Here is an 18342-nt window from a genome sequence, read left to right on the forward strand (position 1 = left end):
CTTTCATATTCCGACCATCAATAAAATGTGTTCCAAATTCTGTCATCATACAATGATTATGTAAACTCGAATTAAAATATATAAACTGAACTCATAATTTATATATATTACAGAAAGCTTGAGCTAACCTGATTAAAATAATTGGAATACAATGTGTACTTTCCAAAAGTAGAAAGCATGTTTGATTTTCCATTTGTTCCTTCTTTTTCCACAATCTTCTCCGATGCGGGTACGTGCTCTGGGGAGAGACAAAGCGATATATATATATATATATAATGCAATCTCATCATCTTTGATAGATATTTGTCTGTGGTGGGTTGCTTCTTCAAGAATGGGATACCACCATATCACAGACCTCAGCTTATCTCTTTCATTCAACAATGCAAAGCCTTCACCTTTGATTGCAAACCCCACTAAGCTTTTAGCTTTCAATCATGGTGATTTCGGTAAACCCCACTCTTTCTTTTCTAAAAAACTGATATATATGATCTTGCAGCTTAACTCTGATATATGTATATGTATGATTTGTTGTTATTGGTATTTAGCAAGTACTGCAAATGAGGGAGGTCAACAGCCATCAGGGAGTTCACGTTGGAATCCAACGCCGGAGCAGCTACTGACGCTCGAGGAGCTCTATCAACGAGGGACACGGACGCCGTCGGCGGCGGAAATCCAACAAATCGAGGCGCGGCTTCAGCGGTTCGGGAAGATCGAAGGGAAGAATTTCTACTGGTTCCAAAACCATAAAGCAAGAGAACGTAAAAAACGCCACCGTCAACTGATCAGTAAGACTCCCAATGAACTGCAACAATGTGATACCTATAGCTTGGAGAAAAAGGAATCAGCAGGTTATACATAGAATTTAAACATATATGTTTTCAAAGACAAAGTAACGAAATTTCTAGTGTGTTTCCCCCCCCCCCACAGTAATTGAAGCGACAAACAACAAAGCTTCTCCTTCAAACATACGTAAACTTTCAGAGGTTTGTGTCTATAAATTTCTTGTCTTTGTTTCATGCTGAAGAGGTCTAAAATATGCATTCTTTTACTTTGCTGTTGTTTTATGAATTTGCATTCACTCAATCCTCCACTTTATGCAATTCCACTTTAATTTCATCATCTCGTTGGCCATTCTTTTAGGGTTTCATATCAATGCATGGAAGTGCAAAAAGTGGAGGAAACGAGTGGATGCAAATTCACGACAAGGAACTACGCTTGGAGCTGTCTTGTTCGGCAACAGCTTCATCGGACACCGGATATTTATGTCCACCCAAACCCCACCAAGAAAATATTACCACTCTCGAAGAATAAAACAGAAAAGAGCAGACCCTCGAGCTGCTTCCCCTTGGAACCGCCATTAATATCGGCAACAAAGAAGTACCCATCACAGCTGTAACTACAACAACCACAACACAGTATTTCGAGTTTCTTCCTCTGAAGAACTGAACAAGAACACGGGGTGGGTACTGGGTAGTAACAGCTATTAGCTAAGCTTTAGCAAGTGGGCAACAGATTGCAGAAATTAAATATACTAGTTTTTTCCAGTTGAGTTTATGGTTAAAACTTAAACAGTTAAGCCTGTTGTTAGTTTTTTTTTTTGTATGACAAACTAGGGAGAGACTGTTCCATTCTGTGTCTGTCACGCATGGTGCAACTGTGAAGACAAGGACTTGTAGTTAATTTTTGGGTTTTTTTGCTTTAAAAACGCATATTGGACCATGTTGGGTTTCTTCTTTGTTAACAGTGTTGTCCATTTTTTCATACACAAGAAACTCACTGAACAATCACAAGAATGAAAGAAAGATAGAACAGGAGAACGATCTGAAAAGAGTTGATGGAAATAAGACCTAAAACTTGAACAACATATATCTGGTGGGGTTTTCAGGTTTATGCCAGTAATAATTTTTGTTCTTCTCATGTATGTTCAGTTCCCATATATTCCTAGGGGACTTAAATGGTACACATTGTTCGGTCAAGTACTAAAAAGTTAGATCTTGATCCAGCTCCACCGGACTAAACAAATACATTGGTCTTATATTTCTTGCATTATGTATATATCTGACCTGTAAAATTTGGTGATTACTGTTCTTTACCGGTGAAAGGTGAAAAAACTGAAGGCTGATGACACACCTGCTACAAGTTTTGTCCTTTCATCCCTTGAAATACCCAGACATGTTCATTCAATCCCCAACAAAATAAGCTTTAACTTAGAACATGATAATAGATAAAAGAAAGATGCCATTTGAAAGTTGTCACTGAAACTTGTGCAGCTGAATGTCTGCAGGGATATGAATGAAACAAGCAGACCAAAAAGCAAAGAAACCGAGAAAGAAAGCGCGTATTGCCGAGAAAATCCAATGAAGGTCTAGTTTGAGCCAGCACTAATTGGAAATGGCCAAAAATGGGGACGATAAGGGGGTTGTCCTTGTGTTTCTTTTTTGTTCCAGTCAACCAGGACAAGCACAATCTCGGGGGGGGGGGGGGGGGGAGGAAAATTGAGCTGAGAGGAACAGTTGGGGATGATGGTTGTGGGTTCCTTCAAAATCTGTTTGCAGAGGTAGACTGGTAGTGGTACTTGTAGACCCATTTTTCAATAAAGAAGAAAGCTCAGATCCGAATCCATTGACCTTTTCTTTTTTCTTTCAAGTCTATACTTTGTCTGTAAGGCGTGTAAATGAACAAAATCGTTCGATGAATGTGAACAAATTTTTTATGTTTGTTTAATAAATAAACAGACAGGTTGTTCGGTTAATTTATGATGACAAATAAATCATGTGTCAACTCGTTTATAAGCTTATTTACTTGGTTTTTATTTTTTTTTTAATTTTTTTACATTTTAAATATTGGTTTGAAGATAAAGACTAAATTGAATATAAGGTGGACTTTAGACTTCAAACTATGAAACCTAAAGAACTTAAGGACCAGTGACATAATTTCATCATTTTTCTTTAGCTTAAATAGAAAGGTAAAAAGAGAATGTTGGTTACTGAACATCACGAGTGTTAAATGAACGAATATAAATATTTTTAAAAATAAATAAATAAAATCAAACACTATACTAAAGATTTAAACAAATACAAACCGAATACAAATACTTTCAAAATTAAACAAACAATCACAACCACAACTTTATTTGTTAAAGCTCGATTTATTTACACCCCTAACTCTATGCAGTTATTGGTATACCAAAGACTATGAAAATACATAAGCTCGATGTCACTTAAATAAGGGTTTGAATTCAAATCATCGATAAACTTGAATATACTCGAATATGCATTGGACCATAACCTTTTAGGTATCAAAATTGTAATTGTTCAATGTCTTTCAAAGATCCTAAAAAAAATGAAAGAAATGAACACATCCATGTCGGATCCATGCAAAAGTGTCCAAGTAAACATAACACAGTAAGCATTATCCTATAGGATAAATTATGCGTTTAGTATCTAAACTATAGTTTTAGTCCGTTTTAATATCTAAACTTTAAATGAATTTAGTTTTGGTTTTATTTTAGTACCCATTCAAAAGTTAATGTTAAGTTTCGAAAAAATTAAAGGTTTAGGTACTAAAAGTGTTAAGGTTTTAACGGCGGTATACTAAATTAATGAAATGAAAACTAAATGTTAGGTATGGTTTTGAAAAATTAAAAGTTTAGGTACTAAATCAGATCAAAATTGATGGTTTAGGTACTAAATGCATAGTTTTTCCTATCCTATAATGTACGTATTGCAACGAGAGAAAATATTTTTCTTCATAGGTATATGAAAGCACCATGCCTCTTCTTCCCTGCTTCCTCAACCTTCATTCACATCCTGTCAAGCTGAGGCTGATCAAGAAGCGTAAAGGGGCTCCGGCTCGACTTTTCTTCGGATCCTGAAAAGGCGAGAAACGATCGAGTAAAAACATATTTTGGTGCAACACAGGATGGCAGTTAAGGATTTTCAAATGGCCTAGCATGGAGAAAACTCTCAATGAAGCCCAAGCTCATTCATCTGTTAAGAACTTGGATTTTAGGTCTGTGACAGCCATAGTAACAAATATATGCGTTTTATATATCATTCTCTGCAGCATCCCTTATAAGTACGATACTGAGGGATGCAATTTGAATACAGGGCTTTGGTTTCTGCATCACTGGATTCTAGTGCTAGGGTGACACCAATCAAAGACGAAACAAAAAGTGGTAGGTGCCTTCTCCTGGTGTTCTTGGTTTTGTTGACGATGCATATGCGCTTTCCTGGATTGAAAATGACCGCCTCAACTGCAGCCTCGTGCCAACACTGGCAAAAAGCTTATTTTCCCTTTGGGAACTTATCTTTTCCCAAATACAGATCATATGAGCATTCAAATTCTAGTTTGATGATTGTTAACTCGAAAGGACATGTTGACGCCAGACAGAATAACGATTATTCTGTAGGCTAGTTCCAACAGATGATTCACAAGAGAAAATTCGCCCAAAAATCAGAGAAAAAAGTCTCTAGGGTTTAATAAAATATTAAAAAAATCAAAACTCCCCAAAATTAGTCCACAAGCCGGATTGTTATAGCCAAAAATCTTGTTTATCGAAATTTTACCAAAAATAGAAAAATCCTGAAAATCACTCCAAATTAAAACTCAAAATAAAATAAGCAATCTGTAAAAAATCGGGCCGAAATCGGATTTAAAATGACTTCCTAATTAACAATCGAAATATTACCATAAATAGTAAAAAAATATATCTAAATCTAGTGTTTGGAAGGAAAAACGGCATAATTTGAGGTTTTATGCGCGATTCTGACACCCGTAGTTCTTGGTTTTGTTGACGATGCATATGCGCTTTCCTGGATTGAAAATGACCGCCTCAACTGCAGCCTCGTGCCAACACTGGCAAAAAGCTTATTTTCCCTTTGGGAACTTATCTTTTCCCAAATACAGATCATATGAGCATTCAAATTCTAGTTTGATGATTGTTAACTCGAAAGGACATGTTGACGCCAGACAGAATAACGATTATTCTGTAGGCTAGTTCCAACAGATGATTCACAAGAGAAAATTCGCCCAAAAATCAGAGAAAAAAGTCTCTAGGGTTTAATAAAATATTAAAAAAATCAAAACTCCCCAAAATTAGTCCACAAGCCGGATTGTTATAGCCAAAATCTTGTTTATCGAAATTTTACCAAAAATAGAAAAATCCTGAAAATCACTCCAAATTAAAACTCAAAATAAAATAAGCAATCTGTAAAAAATCGGGCCGAAATCGGATTTAAAATGACTTCCTAATTAACAATCGAAATATTACCATAAATAGTAAAAAAATATATCTAAATCTAGTGTTTTGGAAGGAAAAACGGCATAATTTGAGGTTTTATGCGCGATTCTGACACCCGTAGTTCTTGGTTTTGTTGACGATGCATATGCGCTTTCCTGGATTGAAAATGACCGCCTCAACTGCAGCCTCGTGCCAACACTGGCAAAAAGCTTATTTTCCCTTTGGGAACTTATCTTTTCCCAAATACAGATCATATGAGCATTCAAATTCTAGTTTGATGATTGTTAACTCGAAAGGACATGTTGACGCCAGACAGAATAACGATTATTCTGTAGGCTAGTTCCAACAGATGATTCACAAGAGAAAATTCGCCCAAAATCAGAGAAAAAAGTCTCTAGGGTTTAATAAAATATTAAAAAAATCAAAACTCCCCAAAATTAGTCCACAAGCCGGATTGTTATAGCCAAAAATCTTGTTTATCGAAATTTTACCAAAAATAGAAAAATCCTGAAATCACTCCAAATTAAAACTCAAAATAAAATAAGCAATCTGTAAAAAATCGGGCCGAAATCGGATTTAAAATGACTTCCTAATTAACAATCGAAATATTACCATAATAGTAAAAAAATATATCTAAATCTAGTGTTTTGGAAGGAAAAACGGCATAATTTGAGGTTTTATGCGCGATTCTGACACCCGTAGTTCTTGGTTTTGTTGACGATGCATATGCGCTTTCCTGGATTGAAAATGACCGCCTCAACTGCAGCCTCGTGCCAACACTGGCAAAAAGCTTATTTTCCCTTTGGGAACTTATCTTTTCCCAAATACAGATCATATGAGCATTCAAATTCTAGTTTGATGATTGTTAACTCGAAAGGACATGTTGACGCCAGACAGAATAACGATTATTCTGTAGGCTAGTTCCAACAGATGATTCACAAGAGAAAATTCGCCCAAAAATCAGAGAAAAAAGTCTCTAGGGTTTAATAAAATATTAAAAAAATCAAAACTCCCCAAAATTAGTCCACAAGCCGGATTGTTATAGCCAAAAATCTTGTTTATCGAAATTTTACCAAAAATAGAAAAATCCTGAAAATCACTCCAAATTAAAACTCAAAATAAAATAAGCAATCTGTAAAAATCGGGCCGAAATCGGATTTAAAATGACTTCCTAATTAACAATCGAAATATTACCATAAATAGTAAAAAAATATATCTAAATCTAGTGTTTTGGAAGGAAAAACGGCATAATTTGAGGTTTTATGCGCGATTCTGACACCCGTAGTTCTTGGTTTTGTTGACGATGCATATGCGCTTTCCTGGATTGAAAATGACCGCCTCAACTGCAGCCTCGTGCCAACACTGGCAAAAAGCTTATTTTCCCTTTGGGAACTTATCTTTTCCCAAATACAGATCATATGAGCATTCAAATTCTAGTTTGATGATTGTTAACTCGAAAGGACATGTTGACGCCAGACAGAATAACGATTATTCTGTAGGCTAGTTCCAACAGATGATTCACAAGAGAAAATTCGCCCAAAATCAGAGAAAAAAGTCTCTAGGGTTTAATAAAATATTAAAAAAATCAAAACTCCCCAAAATTAGTCCACAAGCCGGATTGTTATAGCCAAAAATCTTGTTTATCGAAATTTTACCAAAAATAGAAAAATCCTGAAAATCACTCCAAATTAAAACTCAAAATAAAATAAGCAATCTGTAAAAAATCGGGCCGAAATCGGATTTAAAATGACTTCCTAATTAACAATCGAAATATTACCATAAATAGTAAAAAAATATATCTAAATCTAGTGTTTTGGAAGGAAAAACGGCATAATTTGAGGTTTTATGCGCGATTCTGACACCCGTAGTTCTTGGTTTTGTTGACGATGCATATGCGCTTTCCTGTATTGAAAATGACCGCCTCAACTGCAGCCTCGTGCCAACACTGGCAAAAAGCTTATTTTCCCTTTGGGAACTTATCTTTTCCCAAATACAGATCATATGAGCATTCAAATTCTAGTTTGATGATTGTTAACTCGAAAGGACATGTTGACGCCAGACAGAATAACGATTATTCTGTAGGCTAGTTCCAACAGATGATTCACAAGAGAAAATTCGCCCAAAAATCAGAGAAAAAAGTCTCTAGGGTTTAATAAAATATTAAAAAAATCAAAACTCCCCAAAATTAGTCCACAAGCCGGATTGTTATAGCCAAAAATCTTGTTTATCGAAATTTTACCAAAAATAGAAAAATCCTGAAAATCACTCCAAATTAAAACTCAAAATAAAATAAGCAATCTGTAAAAAATCGGGCCGAAATCGGATTTAAAATGACTTCCTAATTAACAATCGAAATATTACCATAAATAGTAAAAAAATATATCTAAATCTAGTGTTTTGGAAGGAAAAACGGCATAATTTGAGGTTTTATGCGCGATTCTGACACCCGTAGCCAAAGTTATGGCCAAAAGAATGAAGCACACTCAAAACGACCCCAATGAAGAACATATCACAATCAATTCCCGCCTTTGCGCTGATCTACCAACTCATGGTATCTCAGCGCCATCAAGGTGCAATCTGACAGCTCAGCATCATCTGTCTCGGATCCCCTGCATCACATGTGACAATCATAAAACCTTATGCTCGTTAATCTCCCAGTTTCAGACATCAGTTGAGGCCCATCACAGTTCATATGAATAGAATGAAATATTAATTAAAGTTTTGACATGATCAAGAAGGTAAAGACTTAACTGTTGCCTAGGGGAATGTCCTAACCCATCAACCAAAGCATTTGGTACAGAGGTTAGCAGTTGTGTCTGTTCTTGCGATGCTTGGGTTTCAAGCATCTCCGTGGATGCTTGAGGCTAAACCTAATGCATCCATGGTGGGTAAACGGAGCAGCCTATCTGTTTTGAATTTGTAATTCCGGTAAACTACGCGTTTAATACCTAAATTATTAATCTGTTATAGTACTTAAACTTTTAATTTTTTTAAAATCATACCTAAAGTTTAGTTTTTGTTTCATTTTAGTACCCATTCTTAAAAAATTTAGTTTTGTTTCATTTTAGTATCCTATTCAGAATTTAACGCTAAGTTTTGAAAAGATTAAAAGTTTAGGTACTAAAAATGATCAAAATTGATAGTTTAGATACTAAACGCATTAAGCTTTTAATGACATGGTACTAAAATAAAATAAAAATTAAACGTTAGGTACAGTTTAAAAAAAATAAAAAATTATGTATTAAAATATATTAAAATTAATAATTTATGTACTAAATACGAAGTTTATACTTCTATATTTTAGACTTTGGGAATCATAAGGCCTGCTAAAATTGCAGTCTTTGGTGTTGTTCCAAAGTTTTGAGACCTCATGCGGCTGACTTAACATAGATTATGACATAAAAACCGCATGAAATTAAAATCCCAAAATCATTGTTTTGATTTGACATTCACACGTGCTAATCCCAACCATCTCGTTAATCAAAAGAATGATTGTTTTTCTTAGGTTGCGTTTGGTTCACGGAATGTAAAATTACTATTAGGAATAAAAGATTACCAGAGAATATGATTACTGGAAATGTTATATTTTGTGTTTGGTTGATTTAGCAAGAATGTAAGATTACCGTGTTTGGTTAAATAAATAAAAGATTATTGGAATGTATATTTGACTAAATTGTCCTTATTATATATTTGTTTTTTTAACAAGTTAGAAAATATTTATATATTTTCTTTAAAAAAATTAAATTCATAAAATTTATATAATTTTCTTACAAAATTAAAAATATAAAAAGGTTTAATGAAAGGGTAAAATTTTATTTTAACCCCTGAACTTCATATAAAATTTTAATTATAGAATTTTTTTTGTAAATCTAAAATAGTTTAAAGATAAAAATTTATAAATGAATAAGAATTTTTTATAAACGTAACAGATTCAGAATTTTTTTAATATATATATATATATATATATATATTAAAATACAAAAAATTTATATATGAATAAGAACGATAAAATCTCAATATAAACGTAATCAATCAAATAAATAAATAATTAAATCAAATATATATTCCATATATAATATAGATTCCTAAGTAAAATTAATTTGAATATTGCAAAACCTTTTTATATAATAAACCAAATAGTTTTACCCTACGACAGTCTAATTTTGATTGAACCGAAAATATTATATAGAATGTAATATTTTCGGTTGTCAACCCAAAATGTTATAAAGAATGTTTTTAATTTAAGTTGTATCCAACTGAAAATATTATGATTTTTATAATATTTTCGATCATGTCTTTTTTCAGTAATTTTCTTGTACTCTCCCATAATAATCCTTTAAAACTCTAGACCTTACTAAATGATTTGACATTTTATATCATTATATCCACTTGTAGTTGACTAAGGTTTTATGAATTTGCAGCCATAGATTTTTTAATTAATATTTATTTACCTTACTTTGATTATAAATTAAATTCAATCTCTTGAGATCATTAACAGCTAACAATGATGAAATGACTTCTTTAGTCGTACTTTGTTATTTTTGCACAACTTGGCCCTTTAAGGATATGTATGGTTAATAATTTATTGATTTTTTTTCTTCTTACAAGTAACTTTATGACACCAATTAATGTTGTTTAATGCAAGTCACTATGACATTAATGCATATAATCAAGTGTTAAGGTATTGTTTTAATATTATACCGAAACTAAACTATCTCAATCTTTTGGTCAGATGGAGCATTCCCATCGTTGAAATTAACCTACGTTTATCTGGTTTATCGGAATCGCCTCTGAGGTGACTATCGATTTGAAATCTTTAGATATTTAAGGAAGAAACTCTAATGTGTCGCATCAATTTTTATTAACAATTGAGGGCATTTAATGTAATGAAACTAAATTAAAAGTTTAGTGGCTGTAATATTGTTTTTAAAAGTTAGATGACTAAAATGAAAGCACACTAAAAGTTCAATGATCATCGGTATGGTTTAGCCTATTTTATTAGGGTACATGTGGCGAAACACTATTAGTGGACGATGAGCGAAAACGAAGAGTGGGCAGAATAAAAGGGCTGGGAGAATCTAAAAAGGAACTGATTAAGGGAATTCATTTTTCGATTTTAATTGAATTAACCGACATCGAGGAAAGGTTAATATTTTTTTTAATTTTCGGTTAACGATTAATTCGGTTCGAAATCGGTTAATTAAACGAATGAATCAAATTAACTGAAATTATTAAATATGAAATATATTATATATATTAAATACATATTTTAAGTTTAAACTCATTAAAAATTAAAGCTCAATTATTTTTTAATCACACTAAACTCATTAAATTATCAATACCTAATTAAAATTTTAACCCAAATAAAAAATATTGTAAGTATATTCAAATTAATGTAATTAAATAAATTATAAAAAAAAATCGGTTAATTTGGTTAACCGGCCGAAATAACCGAACTTTGTTCTGTTCAGTTAATATTTTCAAAAAAAAGTTCGGTTAATTCGATTAATGAAAATTTGGTTTGGTTGGTGGTCGAATTAATCGTTTGAACACCCCTAGAATTGATAAAAGGGGAAAAAAGAAACTTTGATACTAGGGATCATCACTCGAATCAATTTAAAAAATTAATTTTTATTAAAAAAATTTAATTTGGCTCGAAAAATTTTAAGTTCAAATCGAGTTGCAAAGTATAACTCAAATAACTCAATTTTTTTTAATAATTAAAGAACTACATATATGTTGCATATGATTATTAAAAACCCTATTTAAATTAAAATCAAATAATATCATAATATTATAAATATTTAAAATTAAATTTAAATAAAAGCTAAAAAATTTGAGTATGTTTGACTCGATTTTAATTTTATAAACGCAACTCAACTCGAAAAAAAATTTATGTCAACTTCGAGTCGTTAGATAAAATTCTTTAAATCGAATAACTTAAATTTTTTTTTTGGCTACACTCGATTTAATATGTATCCTACTTAAAACAGTGCGGGGGCGTAGGATAAGTCAGCAATATAAAACAGTCGCCCCGTTTTCATCATATTTGCTCAAAGGTCAGCGTCACTCATCCCCATGAACACCTCCCCAAATATTTCATAAAAATCATTTCTTTTCTTGAAAAACAAAACCCAGTTCTTCTTCATTTTCACCATCTCCTTCTTTTGAACCCTCTTCCGATCCCTAAACTTGAGCAGAACATTCACTCCCTATTTTATTTCGCTGAAAAGGGTAAAAATAAAAATAAAAACTTTAATAGAAGCTGTGTGTATTTAAGAATGGAGGGAATACCCACTGGTTATCGCCCCAACGTTGGTGTTTGTCTAGTCAACTCTGATAATCAGGTACCCTTTCTTTTCTTTTCTTTTTCCATCTTAGATTTTGAAATCAAATTAAATTAAGTCAAATTTGGATTTTCTGTTCTTTCTTGAAAGAATTCATAAACTTTTTTATTCACTGTTTATGGAGAAAAGAGAAGTTCTTGGGGGTACCTATGATTTAAATTTCCATTTTTTGTGTGTGAAAAATTGTATTTTTGATGGGGTTTTTAGGTTAGTTCGTGAGGAATATATGGATTGAAAAAAGCTGATTTGTTGTTGTTGTTTTATGTTTATGGGTGCAGGTTTTTGTAGCTTCCAGACTGAATGTTCCAGGAGCCTGGCAGATGCCTCAGGTAATTCACTGTTAATCTCCATTTGTTGCAGTCCTCAATCCTCATTGCTTGATGAGAATTCAAATAATTCTGGGATTTTACTTAGGGGGGCATTGAAGATGGCGAGGAGCCGAGATCTGCAGCTACCAGGGAATTGCGAGAAGAAACCGGTGTCGTATCTGCCGAAATCATTGCCGAGGTTTTGCTAAAGAAAATCTGCAATTTTTCTTCATTGTATGCCTACACGCATATCTAATTAGCATTGTGGTTTGGCAGATTCCTAATTGGTTAACATATGATTTTCCTCCGGCCGTGAAGGCGAAAGTGAATCGACTCTGGGGAGGCGAATGGCATGACCAGGCACAGAAATGGTTTGTTCCTCATTCCTTCCATTCCTTTTATCTACCAGAAGAATGTCATGCTGGTTTTGAATTGGCTTAGTTTAGTCTTTAATGTAATTTTATTGTTTTAGCTATTGGCTTCCGAATTCTTGCTCGCTGCAGTCGCCACCTCTAACATGCTGATCACGGCATGTTCCTCGTTATGTTTTCTGTGAATTCATGTACCCTTTTTATTATGCTGTGTAAGGAGGAAAAACTGAATCTTGTGGACACTTGCATGATATCTTTTATGTTTGAGTGTTTCTCGAGCTGATATGCTTTCTTTAGCAATATGAAAGTGAGTTTCGAGTACTGTCCTGTCTCGAATATCTGTCCTTTTCTGTCTCCCTTTCCCTGTGCAAGTAGTAGCTCATACTTCTTTTGTTAAATTAAGCGATGAAAGCATAGGAAGAAACCAGAGAGTTGTTTTCATATAGCTTACAAAAGATTGGGGCACTCGACAGGTTTCTTATGAGATTAACAAAAGATGAGAGTAAGATCAACTTAGCAACGGGCGAGGCCGACCCGGAATTCACAGAGTGGAAGTGGACAACCCCTGAAGAGGTCGTTGAGCAGGTATTATGCTCGTATTCTGTTGCTGCATTATGTTTGATACATTAGAACTGTAGATGCATTTTAAGTTGCCTATTATGAATATCCTTGTCTCAATAAATTGGCTGCAGGCTGTGGACTATAAGAGGCCGACGTATGAAGAAGTTATGAAGACCTTCGGGCCTTACCTAAGCTACAATAGCAAAGCCGTTAAACGTAAATCAACAATACGGTGAACGCCATGCCGTGTTTCTTGCTTGTAAGATCGAATCCATCTTTGCTCCCCTCTCTCTCTGTGTAAATGGACATGGCAGTTTAGAACTTTTTATGAAGCTTAGGTTGTTGTTTCATTGTAATAACATGTTTGTGCGAAACATATGTGATGGTCCTGCGTTTTCTCCTTTCTAGACATTTCGCAAATCACAATCGTCTTGAGCGACAAACTGTTCATACGTTTCATTCTCAGCTACCATCCCTTCGTCAAGAGTGCGGCGGAGTGAGCAAACCAAAGAGAAATTTCTCGAGATAATGACTCCGGTCGACAAGTAACACCTGTTGTTTTCATGATAAAAAATTCTGATCATTTAACACCACGTTGATCCGTTTATTGGTGAAGATCTTCTGTGAAACCACCAAAGACTCGGAATCAAGCGGAGCACCACTGGAGGAAGCGGAACCTGAAGGCGTCATAGCGAAGAAGACAGGCCGATCCCTACACTTCACAAAGGGATTTCACTATCCTCTCTTTTTCAGGCACACAATGAAGGGCAGTAATTCATTTGTGTTCGACATAGATTCATGTGGTCTGCCTTCGGAGGTACTATCAGTTCTTTGGTTATCTTACTAATGTAGCTCGTTGTTTGAATAAAGATTATTCACCTCTTCTGTTTTGGACGAGGAGTCGTAATCGATGTTTGTTTGGACGAGGAGTCGCAATCGATGTTTGATCGGTTGTTAGTAATGGAGTTGAATCATCCTATCAAAAGAGTAATCTAATGAACATGAAAGTTGAACTTCAATATTAGCAACATGCAAGGACGGAGCTATATAATTAATAGGAGGGGCTCTCGTGCCTTGTCACAATTTTTGGTTTAATAGCATTTTAGGTCTTTATCAGTTTAAATTTAAATAAAATTGGACTTTTGTTCTTCCAAAACATTTTAGATTAAATACATAATAAGTCCTTATTATATTTTAAAATTAAATATTTTGTTCCTCCCAATATTTAGTCCTGACTCCATCCCTGACAACATGTTAACTAAACAATCTCCTTTTTAAGTAAAATTTGTTGAACTTCGAAGATTTTTTTTTTCAAATTTAAATTTATAAATTTATAATAAAAATATTTTACGTAAAATAAAAATACATTTAATCAACCATACTTTCTAAAAAACACCTGCCAACCATTATCTTTACCAATACATTATCTTCTTTTTTTTTTAAATTTGAGTTATTCGTGTTAACTCGAATTATCAATTTAGTTCCTGATTTTGATAGTTTTATAATTTAGGCTTTGATTTTATTATTCCTTCAATTCATCCTTTATTTTAAGCATACATTTTACCAAATTGAATCACATGCTCCTAAGCCATAGTAAAATTCATATGTACTTTCAATTTCTCTGTTTGATAATAAGTTTTTTATTTTTCAATTTAGCCCCATAAATTTTCATAATTTCTTTATTTTTTTCAGTCCATCCTTTATTTTAAGTTTGTTTTTATCAAATTCGAATCAATTGCTCATATACCACTATAAAATACCCATGTAACTTCAATTATATATATATACTAAAAACATATTCTCTTTTTGATTTAGTCCCTTAAATTTGCATTTTATTCAACTTGGTTTTTTTACTGTAATTGTTTGCAAATTCTTTATTCTCAACAATTTTTTGCCTCCTTTATACTCTCATCAATATTTTACTCTAAAATACTCTCTTAAAATTATAATATTATAAATATATTTTATAATTTTAGATTGTATTTGATATATTAAGTAAATTATAATGTGAAAATAATATGATATATATATATATATATATATATATCTTACATGGTCTGATAAATCCAAAAAATTGACACTAATCCTTATCATAAACTATAAATAATAATAATAATAATAATAAAATTAGTATATAAACTTGAATAACTCGACTCAAATTTCTTATGCTAAACTCGTCTAATTTTTTAAAAAATTAATTTAAATTATAAAAAATAATTCATCAACTTAAAGCTTTTCGACTTAACTCGATTCGATTTAATATTCGGCCTAAACATGGGACTGTGTTATGGGGACGAATAAGTGTCGAACAAGATTACCAGAAGACAAATGGAGCCCACACCTTGCTCTCCGCCCAATCATCAAAGTTGGGCCCACTGGATTACCATGTTCTCTCCGAGTGTTGTTTCCCTTTCAACAAATCATCATCAATGTGGGTCACACACCACCCACCCTAAAACACACGCTTTTACCATTAGTTTTCTCGACTACTCCTCTCACCATGTCATCCATCACATGACTTTATACATTATTAATACATAATTAGTTATTTATTTATAAGATTATCTTAAATTAAACGAACGATTATTATTCTTAAAGGTCTTAAGTTCAAGTATAATAGATTACAAGATACATAAGTGTTTATTTTTAAATGATTGAAAGTCTTTAAAACGAATATTATCACTTGTAAACACCATAAATTAATGGGGAAAAATTAAAGTAAATTAAAGGGTAAATTTAAGTAAGTTACACTTATTTTTGTACATAAAAGTTTAGATTAGGGGTGATTCCCAGTCCAAGGCCAGAGCATACCTAAGACCTAATGAGGATTTATATAGAAATTTACAGATTTTCTACCAATAGTAACGGTGGCAAGATTCAAATTTGACCCTACAAACTTATATTCTTAAATCACAACCATTTATACCAACACTTATTCACAAGCAAATTACACGTTTACAAGATTATCTTACATCAAATCTATATGAAAATATTGTTCTCGAATATTATACTACCTTGGGAATGTAAAATTACTTAAATTAAACCTTTTATTATAATAATTAATTCAATATAGTTATTTCTTAAAATTTAAGGTTCAAGCAACTACGATTATAGAGTGTGTGAATTATTAATGTTCAAAAGAAATCTTGAACAATATTACCTTATAATGACTCCATACTTAAAAAAAAAAAGGGGAAAAAACTTACTAAATATTTCCTAATTATGTGCATATGTACATATATATATATATATATATGTGTGTGATTTTATGTTTGAGATATAAACCTTTAAAAAGAAAAGATATTTCAAAAGTTTAAATTGTCAATATATATATATATATATATATATATATATATGATTAAATTTGAGATATATATAAGGCAATATCTCATCAATGATAATTCTTAACTTTTCGACATTAAACGATCACACTCCTAACATATATGGTGTTCGAATCTGGTCTTCAAGGAATAATAATAAAAAATTGAAATTTTTAAGAGATAGATTGCCCCAATATCCCATTTTATATATTTAAGGGTAAACTACACCAATGCCACCAATATTTGAATAAGTTTTCATTTTTTTCACTAAAGTTTCAAAAGTAACAAACTTATCAATAATATTATCGATTTATAACAAAATTGTCACTAACGTTATTGGTTTGTAACAAAATGATCAATTTACCATCATCCCTGTTAAATTGATGATGTGACAATGTTAACAAAAAGGTTAATATTTTATTTTACCCCTAAACTACTGTTAAAATATCAAATAGATCCTTAAATAATGAATTTATATCTAATTTACCCCCAAAGCTTTCTAATTTTTCATTTTTTTCCAACACCCCACCACCTCCATTATATTCGAATCACATTCCTTAAAAAACAGAAAAACACACTTAAACAATTATAAACAGTTTCCTTGGTATTTGTTTCAACCACACTTAAAAAAACATCTATATTTAGACAATAAGTTACCTTCTCTTTTGTTGCCAAAAAAAGAGTGAACCGTTTTTTTTTTGTTTCATTATATAGTTTAGACAACTAGTAACTCATGAACCAAAAATCAAATGCTAAAGAGAGAATAGAGAACACCAATAAGTATTTTACTCCGATGCAATACTGCAAGATAGGAACAAAAACACTGAGTTTCGAAAATTGGTATTGCAGTTGAAGATAGTTTTAGACTTTTAGGTTTTATTTAAGTGTTGTTGAAATAAATTCTAAAGAAAGTGCTCCTAATTGTTTAAGTGTGCTTTTTGTTTTGTAAGAAATGTGGTTCAAACATAGTGAAGGTGATGGAGCGTTTGGAAAAAAAATGAAAATTAGAAAACTTGTTGAGGTAAATTAGATATACAATCATTGTTCAAGGACATATTTGATATTTTAGCAGTAATTTAGAGGTAAAATGGAATATTGACCTTTTTGTTAACGTTGTCATCTTGTAATGCCCCATACCCGGTCTAGGAGTCCGAGCCGGATACCTGAGCATACATTAGGTTCCAATCGTGTTGGACGGATCAAGATCCACATTACACACATTTCACGGAAGCAAACAAATTAAAATCTCTTAATATTCATCACACACAACGTTCAATGTAACTAACATTCAATTGAATCTCAATTTAACATGTAAACATTACATTTAAATGTTTAGGGGTATTTTGGTCATTTCATATCATATAATAAATCAAAAAGTCAAATCACCCAATTAAGGTTACCACATGTTAAACATTTTCATAAGGAAGCATCACACAAAATTTCATACCAATCGAACATAAGACGTTCACTCAATCGATCATACAAGATTAGAGACCTAAACGTAACTATACAAAACTTATGCACCAAACAATAACATACAATTGAGAGTTCTATTATGTAATTAAGTGTGTTTAAGAAGTGATCACTCAAATCTCATCAAATTTCAAAATTAAGAATTTAAGTAATTAAACAAATCAATTTCTGGGTTAAATTGAACTCACACAATCATTCGGGGTCAAATTAGAATTTAAGAACATTTTAGACCTTTAACGAATTCAATTTCACTTTTTTTGTTGAGCAAAACAACGACGAGATCGATCCTTTCTTGAAAATGATCAATCCTTTTTCACGGGGGATCTATTTTTTTTGAAAATGGATCGATCCTTTGCAAAACAAAAACTTTGGGATCGATTATTTTTCTGAAAAAAAACTGTAGATTTATCAAGAACATGTATATCTGGTCAACTAATCACCCACATAAAAGTAATCATGGACTAGGATCATGCTTGGACACTATTCAACCACTTCATACATGTCAAAACAAAGGTATATCATGCTTTATAATACAAGTCAACACACTAATCAAGGATTTGGCACCCAAAGTCAACAATTGCATAAAAGTTCATTTCAAGCACAAGTCACATACTAATTTTTGGCATTTAAGGTTGTTTCATGCAACCTAAGAGTTTAACACATTTAGTTTATCAAGTTACACTTAATTAAACACTTCAAACACTTCTTTAGGGTCTAAAA

General features: G+C 32.3%; 2 protein-coding genes across 3 annotated transcripts; both read left to right on the forward strand.

The window, feature by feature from the left end:
* Positions 1-331: 331 nt before the first annotated feature.
* On the forward strand, positions 332-1361 carry LOC120197166 (WUSCHEL-related homeobox 4-like). Its single transcript, XM_039198767.1, has 3 exons — positions 332-437; positions 546-848; positions 1141-1361. Exons 1-3 carry the CDS (start codon positions 332-334, stop codon positions 1359-1361), a joined length of 630 nt encoding a protein of 209 aa, XP_039054698.1.
* A 9983-nt stretch (positions 1362-11344) lies between these two features.
* On the forward strand, positions 11345-13623 carry LOC120197170 (nudix hydrolase 25-like). Of its 2 annotated transcripts, XM_039198769.1 has the most exons (7): positions 11345-11589; positions 11868-11918; positions 12004-12096; positions 12174-12268; positions 12742-12853; positions 12961-13088; positions 13238-13623. In XM_039198769.1, the coding sequence occupies exons 1-6, from the start codon at positions 11524-11526 to the stop codon at positions 13063-13065; spliced, it is 522 nt and encodes a 173-aa protein (XP_039054700.1). In that variant the 5' UTR covers positions 11345-11523; the 3' UTR covers positions 13066-13088; positions 13238-13623. The 2 variants fall into 2 exon arrangements, with proteins under 2 accessions (XP_039054700.1, XP_039054701.1); XM_039198770.1 differs by lacking the exon at positions 13238-13623 and having other exon boundaries at positions 12961-13226.
* The last annotated feature ends 4719 nt before the right edge of the window (positions 13624-18342 follow it).

This window comes from Hibiscus syriacus, unplaced genomic scaffold, assembly GCF_006381635.1.
Source record: "Hibiscus syriacus cultivar Baekdansim isolate YM2019G1 unplaced genomic scaffold, ASM638163v2 tig00117047_pilon, whole genome shotgun sequence".
Lineage (NCBI taxonomy): Eukaryota > Viridiplantae > Streptophyta > Magnoliopsida > Malvales > Malvaceae > Hibiscus > Hibiscus syriacus.

Bases quoted from the DNA above. Each gene is read 5' to 3' on its own strand.
- LOC120197166 (XM_039198767.1), top strand. From the start codon at position 332: ATGGGATACCACCATATCACAGACCTCAGCTTATCTCTTTCATTCAAC. The intron at 438-545 runs GTGATTTCGGTA...ATTGGTATTTAG, and splicing joins GCTTTTAGCTTTCAATCATG to CAAGTACTGCAAATGAGGGA. The intron at 849-1,140 runs GTTATACATAGA...CCATTCTTTTAG, and splicing joins GGAGAAAAAGGAATCAGCAG to GGTTTCATATCAATGCATGG.
- LOC120197170 (XM_039198769.1), top strand. From the start codon at position 11,524: ATGGAGGGAATACCCACTGGTTATCGCCCCAACGTTGGTGTTTGTCTA. The intron at 12,269-12,741 runs GTTTGTTCCTCA...GGCACTCGACAG, and splicing joins CATGACCAGGCACAGAAATG to GTTTCTTATGAGATTAACAA. The intron at 12,854-12,960 runs GTATTATGCTCG...AATTGGCTGCAG, and splicing joins CTGAAGAGGTCGTTGAGCAG to GCTGTGGACTATAAGAGGCC.